Source organism: Saccostrea cucullata, unplaced genomic scaffold (assembly GCF_032062105.1).
Source record: "Saccostrea cucullata isolate Sc308-1 unplaced genomic scaffold, CSIRO_AGI_Scuc_v1 ctg246, whole genome shotgun sequence".
NCBI lineage: Eukaryota > Metazoa > Mollusca > Bivalvia > Ostreida > Ostreidae > Saccostrea > Saccostrea cuccullata.
In genome coordinates, this window is record NW_026934303.1 from 157,395 (window position 1) to 172,464 (window position 15,070).

The 15,070-nt window shown below is 32.4% G+C and overlaps 1 protein-coding gene across 1 annotated transcript in view; it reads right to left on the minus strand.

The window, feature by feature from the left end:
- Window positions 1-15,070, minus strand: part of LOC134240407 (HAUS augmin-like complex subunit 3) — a 41,967-nt gene that overhangs the window by 14,861 nt on the left and 12,036 nt on the right. The window contains exons 9-11 of the mRNA XM_062722500.1: window positions 10,963-11,146; window positions 5,826-5,978; window positions 3,442-3,538 (exon numbers count right to left, since the gene is read on the minus strand). Of these exons, the coding sequence (XP_062578484.1) occupies window positions 3,442-3,538; window positions 5,826-5,978; window positions 10,963-11,146 (434 nt within the window). The remainder of the gene's footprint in view (window positions 1-3,441; window positions 3,539-5,825; window positions 5,979-10,962; window positions 11,147-15,070) is intronic.

Sequence of the window (15,070 nt, forward strand, 5' to 3'; positions counted from 1 at the left end):
CCTGCATAGTATTACATGTTGGCGTATTTATAACCCTGCTCTCTAGAGAAGAAATTTGTTTTTGCATTTCTTTTTTCCCACTTTTGAAAAAAGGACATGGTCATCCATTAGACAAATTTTAATCCCATTATAAATTAAGGATACTTTGTGCCAAGTTTGAATGAAATTAGCCAAGCATACAAGAGATGAAGTTTAAATTTGAATAGTCTACATATGCTTATGTCAATCAAAACAAGACAGACAAAAGATGGGACAAAAGAAGACACTTATAGACTAGGATCTCACTTCTATCTTTGGCTCAAATGACCTAACAACATATTCTTCTGTCTTTTTACCCTTGTGTAGGTTTAATGGCAAACCATCTTGAAAAGTTGGAAGTCGCGCACATTCACTAAAAGTAAAACCGCAATCATATCAAAAAGTATAATTGCAAAAATACTGTAGAAGTACTTTTTTCCGCGTGGTATTAATTTCCGCTATGTACGCGGTCACAAATTTTCCGCGGAAATTTGTCCAAGCGTACTTAATATAAATGTAAGGCATATAGTGACAGTCTAGGAAATCCGCGTAATTTTCTACTTGCGGATTAAACAGAAATTGAGATTCTGCGGAATTATGACCCCGTGGAAAAAAGTACGTCCACAGTAATTCTTTTTTTTTAACCATTTATGTGTAACGATGAATTGAAATAGTTCACTATTTTTTCATTGTCTTCTGATATTTTTTAATGGAAAATGTGTGAAATAAATTGTTGCCAGTAATTCCCAAATTTTTATTTATCAAATACACCGCTAGTCATAAATGTATTTCGTATAGATCTCATTCTTTACTAATAAAATGAATTATACAAAGTTTGGCTCCTAATGGAATTTTAATTGTCTGACAGATAAAGGGATATACACTGTGTACAAAAAGTAGGACTGTGTCAATATATCGATACATATCAGATTCTATATTCAAATATCGTATCAAAAAATAACTTCCAATACGTATTGGACAGGCAGTTTTTCTTCTAATTCTGTTAAAAAGATGGAAATTTCAATCACAAAAGATTTATATATTTCATTTTTTTTAAAATCAAAACTGATCAATAATTATAGAATTATTAAACAAATAACACAGTTTTTATAGTTATTAGAAAATACAGAAACAATTTTATTTTATCATGTTGATTTACAGTCATAAAAAGTTTCAATTTGAAGTGTTATTTGTAATGACAATGAGATAAGAACTTTGAAATGGATAATAAAACACTAAATTTTTTGTGAAATCCATGCATTTAATGATTTATAATTATAAGCCTTTTTTGATGGACTTGTTTTAGAATTCATATATACATGTATCGCATATTGCTTTAAAAAATATTGTATCATATCGAAATTTTTTGCTCAATACACAGCCCTAACAAATAAAGTGCCGCGCCACAGCAAATATAATTTTCTTGAACAGTTTAGCATGCAAGAAAAATCATGTCAACCTTGATTCTAAGATTTCCATGATTTTTCCATTCCTTCAAATATTTATCCATTCCCTGTGATGTAGGCATTAATTATAATAAATATTAAATCACTCTATGCTGGTTGTGTAAGACCTTGTCAAATGCCCATCATATTAAACAATATCAAATTAGTCTTAACACCTTAATCTATACCAAATTAATTTTGAAAAGAAAGGGCTGGTCATCAAATGACATATGCTATAAAATGACCAGCACTTCTTCTGTCTAGTCCCCAAAGGATACAGATAAGACTGCTTGATCAGATAGCCTTCCTACATTGAACTCATTAATTAATCTTTAACTGGATGCTTGTCTACTTATTACTACCAAGAGATGAATGGGTCTGCACTATCTTCAAGAAATTTTTTTTTAAACATATAAAATATTCAGATTTTTTTTTGGGTTGAGATTTAATGTCCGACAGGTTTTAATATTTAATTCATATGGACATGCTGATTCCACCCCACCCTATATTTAAAAATTAGTTTTAAAATTATATAATAATATCATATAATATCAGATTAGTCTACTATGCAATATCAAATGTTTTAATTACTTTTCATCAAATTCATTTTAAAACTTAGGTTATAGCCAACAAGAGCTATTTTTAATCCAGGCTTACCCATCTGCCCAATACCCAAGGGATAAAGATAACACCAATGCTCTATCAGTTAGATCCTCACACTCAAAACTCATTAATTTCTCTCTAATTTGACATGCAAATTTCTGTCATCAAAATTTTTCTTGGCCAGTGCTTGATAATTACACTCAAGGGAGAGGTAGGATTTCTCTAACATACATTATATTTGTTATAGATTGCTGTCAAATATACATGTATGCTTAAAAAAATAAGTATTTTCTTAATTTAACACTTTTTTAATAAGGACAGTGCAATACTCTTACATTATTTGGGATGCTTAAATGAATAGTAAAAAGACACATTTATTTTTTTAAATTTCACTTAAATTAAAGGTCACAGTGACCTTGAAATAGGTCGCGACACACCTTCTACCTAAGATGCATAAACTGGCCAAGTTTGATGATTGTAAGTCTTATAGTTTTCTAGTTATGGGCCGGAAAGGATTTTTCCATATTTGGCTATAACTTTTTAATAAAAGGTCAGAGCGACCTACTTTTTGTGCGCGACACACCTTCTACCCAAGATGCATCAGATGACAAAGTTTGATAATCCTAGGCCTAATAGTATAAAAGTTATGAGCCGGGAACGAAAAAGCTAACAGACAGACGGACACAAAGCCTATAACATAATACGTCCCGTCTTAAGACGGGCGTATAAAAAGTGTTGACAGCTGTGTTGGTTTAATCACCCGCGGGGCATGATTAACAGCACGTGCCATAATGGGGGTATTAGTGTTACACATCACTGAGCATATTGATGGGTGTTAATTGCAAATGCACACATTTTCACATCAAAGACCAAATTATAGCATGAAAATAGAATTAATTTTAATTGCTCACTGTCACATGTAATTGTTGTTTGCGTGTTTAGCGAATCCCTAATAGTGTTTTCAATAAGATTTTCAACAGAAGGAAATATAGTTGGAATAGCAGGAAACCAGTCTCGGCAAGGGGTCTGAATCAGCATTTTTGTACTCATTTTTCTTACCTCTCAGGCCATTAAAAAAGTACCATTTTTTCACATTCCTGTCACTATCAATTATCAAATTTTACCTAAAAAATCCAATTAGAAAACAATTTTTACATTTTCACAGATTTGTTTGACGGACTTTTGACAGACTGAGTTTTTTTCTTCTGAAAACTACGTGTACCTTGGTAGATAAAAACATATAGACAACTTAAGTATGAAATTCTAGTACAGACAATCCACCACCGAGTGGTCATGTATTAATATGAGTGAAAAATTCTCAAAGGGGATATCTTATACAAACTGTTAATCATTAATCTAAATTCTCAACGTTTACCCAAAACTTGATGTAATCGTTTGGCAAAACTGTCCCTGGAGTCTATTGTGCTTCTTTTATATTTTGCTGTTGTTAACAAAGGGTCCTCCATCATTTTCTAAATGGAATAAAAAAGTGACTTTAATTAGTTTGTTTAGATATCACACATAATTCACAGATGGGCCACATTGCTCACCTGAATAACTTTGGTCATGCTGTTCTTTACCAGACTTCCCCCTTCTAATACTTACTGTGACTCCATACTACCCCCAGGGGTCATGACTTATACACTACCCAAGGGTGCCTCCACATAAGTTTCAACTTTTTTGGACCAATGGTTTTTGAGAATAAGATTTCTGAAGATTTTTCTTGTGTCTTTCAATGTAAAACTTGGATTCCCTATTGTAGCCCTGTCCTACCATTGGGGGTAATAATTTTAACAATTTAGAATCTACACTACCCAAGGATGCTTCCACATAGGTTTCAGCTTCTTTGGCCTAGCTAGTGTCTTAAGAGGCAGATGTTTTATAGTATCTCTTCCTTATTATTGTCTTTTCTTGATTATCTTTCCTTGTCAGTGGGATTTACACTTCATTTTAAAACCCTTCACCCAAGGAAGTTATGTGTCAATTTTGGTTGAGATTGGTCCAGTGAGAATAAGATGAAAATGTGAAAAGTTTAGACAGAAAGACAGATTAATGGACAGAAGTACAAAGGGTGATCAGAAAAGCTCAACTGAGCTCTCAGTTCAGGTGAGCTTAAAAAACTTCAACCTTGGCCACTTGTAACTTGTGAACAGCTAGTACTAGGGCTTTCATATTTCACAAATGTGCATGACAAATCCCACAGTCTTGACCTTTTGACCTTGACCTTGGAGTTTGTTTTGCATTTTATAAACTTCAACCCTTTCTATAAGCTGCCATATGGGGGCTTCAGTGTTTCATAAAAGACTTCTTGTTAAAACTGAATTTGTTTTTTGTTGTGTTTTTTGTATTAATTTTTTCAATAATTCATAATTATCTCCCCTTGGAAGAGGGTATGGCCCTTCATTTGTACAAATTTGAATCCCCTTCACCCAAGGATACTTTCTGGCAAGTTTGGTTGAAACTGGCTCAGTTGTTCTTGAGAAGAAGATGAAATGTGAAAAGTTAACAACAACAGACAACGGACAAATTTTTATCAGAAAAGCTCATTTGGCTCAGGTGAGCTAAAAATGGTCAAAATATGATTTAAAAATGTGTATGCCCTTGCACTATGGGCGATTTATTGAGGCACGTTGTTTTTAAACTTGACATTCCTTTGCAGTTTGCACAAAAAAAAGATTTATGAATTTAATACACTTTCTCGATTCGTAAATTCTGGCATTTAAATAATGTTAAACATAGGGATTCATTTTCTAAATAAATGCCTGTTAAAAGTATTGTTTATTTATAAAATGCATTTTACAATTTTCACTGTGAAACAATCAATTCTTCCCCACTCTCAGCATATAAAATATTTCCACGACATCATGTCAAAAAGTACATTGCGATCAGTGACCTGTTTATACATGTATACATCTTGTTCACTTTGTGTGGGATTTAACTCAAGACAAAAATAAATTAGAATCATAAGTTTTTATGCATTGTTTAACACTCCTTTACAATTCAACCCCGCAAATGATTTCATTTCATAATATCAACATTTACAAATAATTTCTATGTCACAAACTTTTTTATTGTTTTTCATGTTACAAAATTCTTTGCAAATTAGAAAAGGTTCAAGTTCTCATGAACTATCATGGGATGAGTAAGAATATTTCCATTGTGAAAAAAAGAGAGTAAAAAAATAAGTGCAACATTTTCATTTCATAAATGATTGTTCAATGACAAAAGTATGTGACAAATGTAAATATAGATATGAATTTATTTTTGAGAATTCATGAGGTACATGAACTACAAAGCTTAACGCCTGCATATTTATCATGAAGCATGATAGTTCATGTCCTAATGAATTTCTCAAAAAATTTAAATCATCTCTTAAATGGAACAGTGATATTTTTGTCTGACGTAATAGTAAGCTTTTCCCATTTAAATTGACCCACGCCCCTTTATGTAGACCTAGGTTTGCTGCGTAAATGCATCACCCATGCAAGTTTGGTCCACATACGGCTTATAATTGTTTGGAATGGACCTGCTCCAGAAACTTTAATCCTGTCCCTTTTCTAGAAAAATGTGATCTAGGACTTGTAAATTACTGGTCAACACAAATATTTACCAGCCTTTTCAAAAGGACTGATGGAATTTGACAACTCTGCTTTTTTTACGCCACTTTACACATACATGTATACATATGCATAAAGTTTTATTATTATTTATTCACTTTAAATTTTTTATCCTTATAAATTTTGCCAATAAATTTGTTACCATCCTGGCCTGCCATCCTTTTAAATGGTTGTGTAACAGCTGCTTGACGGCCACCAGCAAGCGATGGATGTCTCGATGGTTACGGTTCTCAAGTTCAAATGCCATTGTCAGAAATTCATTCCTAGCTCGCTGTTGAACTAAGGGATGTATAACCTTTAAAAGTTAAAATAATCAAGTTTCAACATACGCTTTTACCCCTTTTAATTTTTTTTTCAAGAAAATAATTGGTTTCATCAGATGCATGTACCAGTAGCTGATCCTTACCATGTTTCAAGGAAAAGTGATGCAGTGGACTCTCATTATTACAATGTTCATTTTGTCAAGGTAAAATATTGTAATATCAAGGGCAACATAATAAAATTCCCAATAAAATCCATAAATACACTGTTTTGAAAGCTTAATATCAGTGTATGGAGGTGTATTTTTGATTCTTCTTCCATTCTATCTTAAACATCTTAATTAAAACACTTTGACACTTTGATTTAGTCTCCAAATTTTTACATCGTAATACCGAGTTCTGGCGTTTTCTGAAACAGGGCTCTCACACCACTTTTTGGGACTGGGGCCAGGGCCATTCAAATTGGGAAAATTATCGTCATTTTGGGAAAAGTCGAATAACCAAAATTCATTTTAAAAAATCCTCAAATTTTGCTTTCTAGCATTTTGTCATCAATTTAACTCTGGTTTTGAATAAACAGTTAAACAGAACAAACATGGGTACGTAGGCTATTTATGAAAGTACATTAGCTTTGTCATTACTATCTTTGAGTGTTGATAATTGCGGTTATATGTCTTTCTGAGTGACAGTCGCTAGTCACATAGTCCCAAATTTCCTCGATCACACGGACAACTTTGCTTACCAATACAGTGCGAGACTGAACATCCCAAAGCATGGGTATGTTTCTAGGTGCAGCTTACTAAAGTTTAAATGAAATGTCTATTTTTGAAACCAAAATGATGTTTTTTGTCGAAACTACATGACAAGTTACTTTACACTAATAGTTAGCACACATTTTTGTAAAAACAATTACCTGGTTCCTTGAACCAGTTTACGAATGCATTTGGCGCGAACTAATAAAATAGTAGTACAGTTTCACTTTCATTTGCAAGTGTGTTTTGTTTGGAGTTTTTTTGCAAATAAGTTTCATGGACTTTTATTTTTTAATTGATATTTTGCTATGGAAATTGGGAAATTTACACCATTCTTTGGGCATGTTGGGAAAAAAGCTACCTTTTTTGCATTGGGAATGGGGCCGAATATCGGCCCCAGATTTAGAGAATCGAGAGCCCTGTGAAAACATAATAAATGGTTCTATTTTGTATAGATTTGTTAAGAAATGGTATTGTGCTTTGAATTTATAACTTATTAAGCGTTCTATCTTATAAAACCGTCACTGTAATAGCAGGAGTCCACTGTTACAGTATTACTTTCTTTAAAAATTATTACTAAGCTTTTACTCTAAACTATTCAAAATGACTGGATCATGGGAGTCCATAATGTCAAGAAAAGATTTATCAAAAACAGGTGTGCTGTGAGGCTTATTTTTGTACACATGGGTACAAAATTGACCTTTTAAAGGTATTTTCACTAGCAATGTACTATAACCATTTGAAATGATTGGACTGTGGGGTCCATAATGTCAAAAATACATCAATCAACAACAGGTGCCAGAATACGACTTCCAACAAGAGAAAAACCAGGAACTTCTGACAAGACAGTAGACTGTAGCTCTAGTGGTTAACCCCTCTAACAAAGAAAGGAAAGAGCAGCGCTTGGACAACCAGAAGTCTCTGATGAGACAGTAGCTCTAGTGGTTAACCCCTCTAACAAAGAAAGGAAAGAGCAGCGCTTGGACAACCAGAAGTCTCTGATGAGACTGTAGCTCTAGTTGTTAATCCCTCTAACAAAGAAAGGAAAGAGCAATGCTTGGACAACCAGAAAACTCTCGACACATTAGCTCTAGTGGTTAACCCCTATAACAAAGAAAGGAAAGAGCAGCGCTTGGACAACCAGAAGTCTCTGATGAGACTGTAGCTCTAGTGGTTAACATCTCTAACAAAGAAAGGAAAGAGCAGCGCTTGGACAACCAGAAGTCTCTGATGAGACTGTAGCTCTAGTGGTTAACCCCTCTAACAAAGAAAGGAAAGAGCAGCGCTTGGACAACCAGAAGTCTCTGATGAGACTGTAGCTCTAGTGGTTAACCCCTCTAACAAAGAAAGGAAAGAGCAGCTCTGATGAGAATGTAGCTCTAGTGGTTAACTCCTCTAATAAAGAAAGGAAAGAGCAGCGCTTGGACAACCAGATGTTTCTGATGAAACTATAGCTCTAGTGGTTAACCCCTCTAACAAAGAAAGGAAAGAGCAGTGCTTGGACAACCAGAAGTCTCTGATGAAACTATAGCTCTAGTGGTTAACATCTCTAACAAAGAAAGGAAAGAGCAGCTCTTGGACAACCAGAAGACTCTGATGAGACTGTAGCTCCAGGGTTCACACAACACCTTGGTGGACTGCAGGTCCAATTGTCAAAAATCATTGGTCTCTTCAATATCTGTGGACCTTTATAAATGTTTGAATTAATGAGTGAATCATTACATTAGGCATTAATTAAAGTTAACTTTAATACATACCAATTCCAGTCAGACTAATAAAATTTTACAGTCAACATTTCAAATCAATATACTAGTAAGATTCTTTTGTCAGAAATATTGTTGAACTTAAAAATAAAAACGTATTAATCTACAAACCAAAAAAAAATTATTTTTAAAATTATTATCAATATGTTACAATGGTGAAAACCTAAAACCTGCATTTATTTTGCTTCTATGTAAAATTATTATTAATTAATTTGTTCAAATATTAAACAAGTGAATTTTTCATATATTTATGGCTAGATCTTTTTTTTTTAACTAGTACGGTGCAAAATTGAGATAGAAATATGTATGTGTATTAATCAATTATCAAGTATAATATATATCAAGAACAAATGAAACTGCAGATAACACCTATTTGAACATCTATTTTAAAAAAAAAATGCATAAATGCAGCTGTCAATCAATTCTAATTATCTCCAACTGTGTGCGTTCAGGCGTAAAGCGATTTTCACACCTTTCTGTACATTACGTAAACAGAAGGGTTAATTTGGCACGGATGTTTTATGCTTGTTATTCAAGGTCCATGTTGTATGTTCTTGCGTCTCAATATTATTTATCAATTTAACATGTAAAATATATCGAGTTGCTAGGTCCCCCTGATTACCTTAAACATTATTTACATGTATATTTATTTTTTGTAAAAATACAGGTATGGAGGAATCAATAATTTGAGTTACGGATTTAACCTGGAATTTCACTGTTTTTTTTTTTTAATACGGTGTTTAAATTTTAAGTGGACCGACGGTCCACCTAGTCCAGAACATTTGGTGGATCTTCTAATTTTTTGGTGGACTCGGGCCACCGGTCAACTGTTAGTGTCGAACCCTTTAGCTCTAGTGGTTAACCCCTCTAACAAAGAAAGGAAAGCGCAATTTTGCAAAGTCTTATGAACTTTGCTCTAGTGGTTAATCCCCAACAAAGAAGGGAAAGAGCAGCGCTTGGACAAAGAGTCTCTGATGAACTGTAGCTCTAGTGGTTAACCCCTCTAACAAAGAAAGGAAAGCGCAATGCTTGGACAACCAGAAGTCTCTGATGAGACTTTAGCTCTAGTGGTTAAAATTAACAAATTTTGGAAGAGCAACGCTTGGACAACCAGAAGTCTCTGATGAGACTGTAGCTCTACTGGTATTTACTTATAAAGAAGGAAGAGAAAAGTAGCGATTCAGACTTGAAACTTTACAACAACAATAGATAGAATCACGATACCCTGATTAAGTCTCTTTTTGTGGCAAGATTGCAATAAGACTACAACTGTAGGAGTATCTTTTAATAAAATTTTACAGAATTTTTAATTTTAGTTACCATGGCAACATCATTCATCAAAATTAAAAAAAAAAAATAAAAAGATAATTATGTATCCAAGTGTAGTCTATGTCAAATTATATTATAATCAGATTACATGTAAAACTGTATTTGTAGTAGAATTTTTAAAGTATTTCACAGAAATTACTATTTTTAGTAACCACAGCAAACCATTAATCAAAATAAAAAACCAATGAACAGAATTACATGTATGTATTTATATAAGTGTACTTGTATGCCAAGTTGTATTGAAATCAGACCAAAACTGTAGGAGGATTAGCATTTTGAAAGGATTTAGCAGAAATTTTTATTTTTAAGGGGGCCGACTATCGTTTTATTGTGTGAAAACTACAATAGCGAAACTCTTCATTTTTATACCATATATAACTTACATTAACTTCAGTGTACGTGCAAAGTTTGGGGAAAATCTACCATCCAGGTATTTTTGAGGGTCCGTCTCAATATACAGGTACATTTACTATAGGATTATATAGGAAAATGCCAATTTTTAGCACTTTAAAGCAAATTTTACAAATACTACAATAGACATTTTGTTCAAACTATAATATTTGATGAGTAATACTATATTATACAATATATGTGAAAGTCAAAATTAAATTTATATAGAGGGGGCATCTCAAAATGCAAAAATGAGCAAATTTTACTATTTTTACTGAGTATTCCAAAGAATGACGTACACAAAGGATTCACATGAAAACATAATACAAATATTGGAGATATTCTCAAATTTCTATGTTTAAAATTTCAAGAGCGTATGTTTATTACCTTTTCTTTAATGATATTTTTATTACCCATTTCTTTAAGAGCTACAGATTATCATAACGTCAAAAACACACTGCAACGACGTCAACCTACCTATCAATTGCTAAATCGGTTAAAAAATCAGTTATATCAAATTTTAATTAGATTTTAATACCTATAATTTCTTAATTTTGTTTAATTTTAATAATTAAGCGAAAAAAGTTGCATTTAAACACTAAATATGCTTCATTTTACTATGATGCGCGAAATATTGGGCAATGGAAACTATAGTCGGCCCCCTTAATAACCATGGCAACACTGTTCTTTGAAATCCGATACACAAAATTTTGTATCTAAGTGTAGTCTGCTTGATCTACTTAGTCTTAGGTAGACATACGGTAAAATCTTTTGATTACTGTCACCTGGTCCTGGTTGGAGATGAAGTAATCCTGTCTGGCCAGTTTAAGGTTGTAGTCCCCTGTCAGGATGTGAGAGACCTGGGAAGACATGCTGTCCTGAATCAATCCCGGGACTTCATCTCCACCCAAACTCTCCAGCTCTCTCTGTACCATTTGTAAGGAAGAATCAGCATCACTCAAACGTTTACTGCAAAAAGAAGTCATTGGATAAAGTCTTTTTGTTTCAAACTACATGTACAAGCCTGGCAGGACACAACTTAAGGGGAGACAGGGCACATGTCACATGACTAAAAAGACACATTACGTCATAATCGGTGATGATATACATAAAAAACGTTGTTAAAATCAACAGTCCTTGAGTAATTTTATTCTAAATTCTAAAATTGTTTTTTAAACATTTAATTTTAGAAACTTTTATCAATAAAATTTAGCATCATTTAGATATTGTGAAATGCCCAATCCACACATTTGTTTCTCTTTACCCTGTTTCCTGACGTCAGTGCAGAAAGTGTTTGAATTCTCAGTTGAAATCAAGTACACACACCCGTCATGATCATAATTATAATAAACAGGTCACAGTCAAAGTATCGTGATAAATTTCTGCCAGCAGATTTTTTTGAAATAATATTTTTTCGTGTTTGTAGCAGAGATTATCTTTATTTAGATAATTTTGAATGTTTATGTTTTTGTGTGACGTCACAATTATTTTAATAACCATGGCAACGTGAAGCGTTTTTATCATGCTTACGTCTAATTCAAATGTCCTGTGCGATATTGAGGTAAGCTTCACCCTGTGATATTTATGTAAATAATTACGATGAAGGACTGACATTCAATCGTAAATTTAGAAATATTTATTGACAGAATTTTTTCCAAATGAGGTTTTTGTCGTTGAAGCTGCCTTAAAAAATGCAGAAATTATCCCATCCAAATACTATATAAAATTAAAACAATTGCTTTCAGATAATTTAAACACTATGAATATCCTGAAATAGAGAAATAGTGTTATCTAAGACATGCTGTGCCTAAGAATTTGCATTATGGACTCCGTTATGGGCCCGTAAACATGAAGACTCCATGCAAACTCTAAACAGGGGGTATTTGTGGGGCGATATCTTTTAAACAAATCAAGAAATCAAATGATAGGACCGTTTGAAAATGTTTAAAAGTACATAGTAAATTAGTAGTATAAAAAATACTAAAAAAAATTAATTGACAGGAATTTTTTAAGCTAAAGGTCCTGTTCCTCCTTAAATCATCTTTACTAGACTGCCAGTGCAAATTCAATAGTTTTGAATAAAAGATCATATACTTCAGAATTTATATCTTTCACCAACTTATCTAACACTTCTTGTAATAATATTTTTTTCTTAAAATGTATAGGACATATGATCTGAAAGAGGGAGAATCCTAGTTTGCCAGAGAAATGCAAGAATCACTGAATTTATATATACACTGAAACTCAATTGTATTTTTGTTTTTAAATTATTGAGTGAAATTTAAGATCTTCATTTGTGTAGAATGTTAACTGATTGACATTAGGGTAGGGTGGTGTAATTTCCACCACCTGATTAATTTTGACCGTTCATAAATACCTTAAAAAATTTTGTTTCTGGCATAGAATTGAGTATGTACATTTATATTATGCAAAAAGAAAACATGTTTTTAATATATTGTGTTGATAATAATTTTATTTCCATGAGCATTATTAAGATCTTTATTGGAAAAGTACATCCAAGAAAAGGCTTTATCACCCAAAAAATTACAGACAAGTCAATTTTTAGCCACTAGGGCAAATTATCACCTCAGAAAAATCCTGTATGGAAAGACAATCAATGTATATCCCTGGGATGACATTTATCAAATATGATTTTGAAAATGAAATTCATGCCCTTTTAATTTATAGCATTTAGTTTTTGCAAATTGCAAATCAGCTGAACAGAAATTGGCCAAAGTTATCCCTACATGAATACAGCGTCAGTGGGTAACTTCGACCAATGAAAAATGACACAATATACTATCTGTTACCAGAAAGAATTCCCGACCGTTCATAAAAAAATATTAGGATAAGTATTATGTACATGAATATTTGGTAGAAACTAGTTCTACAATAGTGAAAAATCATTTGTTTTGTTTACATGCAGCTTAGATGCCCGTATATGTACATTTGTAGGATGTCTTAACAAAGTCAAAAATCGGCGTCATAGACATCTTGTGCACTAAATGTCTTTGAATTAGATACATGTACAATTTGAAAATTGCCATCTTTTTTGTCAGTATTTTCACTCAATCTTTTAATCTTGCTGTACTTTAAAAGAGCTGATGCCAATTATTTCCTTTATATTGGCCAAATGGTCGAAAATACCCCGTGTTCAGTTGAAGTTACCCAACACACATATCTTATAAATCTAATGGCCAATATGTATATTTATCCACCTCCCAACCATTTATATTTTGTGACCAAAAATTATTCAACTGTGGCAACAATGATGAAATCGCTTTTTAAATGAAACAATGATATGAATTTTCAGTAAACTAACAAATAATTTTAATAAACAGCGAGTTTATCATTTTGACAACTATGAAAGCATGAAAATGTGGAAAAATGGGACATTGATAAAAAAAATAATGTGTCTAAAACACGAATGTTATAGGGGTTGGAATAGGCACAAAATACGTTTTATTTGATTAAATGAGAGAAAAAGTTGTTCTTTGAGTTATTTTTCCCAAAAGAGACCCTTTCCCAAAAAAAAATCGCTGCAATAATATATATAAAATCAATGTTATCTGAAAGATAAAAGGTAATTAGAAGGAAAATGGATCCAGTAAAAGTTTAGCATAACATAACAGTGATATACAAATCTTACATACAAAAAAATAATCGGTCAAAATAACACCACCGTACCCTAACAACTAGAAGTCTCTGATGAGACTGTAGCTCTACTGGTTTATACTTATAACAAGGAAGAGAAAAATTGCATGAAACTTTGCACAGATATAAATTAAAAATTAATAAATTTTTTTTGAATTAGAAATCAGACCAAAACTGTACAAGGAGTAGCATTTTGAAAATTGCCATATTTTTTTGTAACCATGGAAACACTTTTTACTCAATCTTTTAATCTTGCTGTACTTTAAAAGATGACACCAATTATTTCCTAGATGTATATTGGCCAAATGGTCGAAGAAAAGTAACCGTGTTCAGTTGAAGTTAAACACAAACAGAGAATTTTATCTTAGTAAAATCTAATGCATTTATTTCATATTATGACCAATAATATATATAGAATCAATGTTATCTGAAAGATAAAAGGTAATTAGAAGGAAAATGGATTCATAGTAAAAGTTGTAACATAACAGTGATATACAAATTTATCGCTTACTTGTCAAAAATAATAATGTGTCATAATAACACCACCGTACTTTTTGGTTACAACTAGAAGTCTCTGACGAGACTGTAGCTCTACTGGTTTATACTTATAACAAGGAAGAGAAGAATTGCATTTAAACTTGAAACTTTGCAACAGCAATAAATTAAAAATTAATAATTGGTTTAGCCATTTTGGGGGGGGGGGGCAAGGTTAGCTGAAATCAGACCAAAACTGTACAAGGAGTAGCATTTTGAAAATATTTCAAAGAATTTTCTATTTTTTAATAGTAACCATGGAAACACTGTTCATCGAAATCAAAAACCAAGACGTAGAATTACGTATCTTAGTGTAGTCTACTTGTGTACTAAGTTATTTTGAAATCAAACCAAAACTGTAGACACATAGGTGTAGCTTTTGAGAATATTTCGAAGAAATTTTTTTTTTTTAGTAACCTTGAAAACACTGTTCATTGAAATAAAAAACTGATACTGTAAAACAAGAAAATTTGGCGCATACGTATTTTAGCGCAAACGCAATTGGGAATACATTGGCGCAAATAAAATTTAGCGCTTGCACTTGTCATTAAAATATATAAATATGATACTATTTTTTTAATCCACGCCCGTATTTGACTTTTTGGTTAGTCAAGCACGGAAGTCAACTTACCCTGGTGTTGCAATCACATAGACGTGGCACAGTGTTAAATTTTAATTTAATTTTATTTTAAATAAAAGAAATGG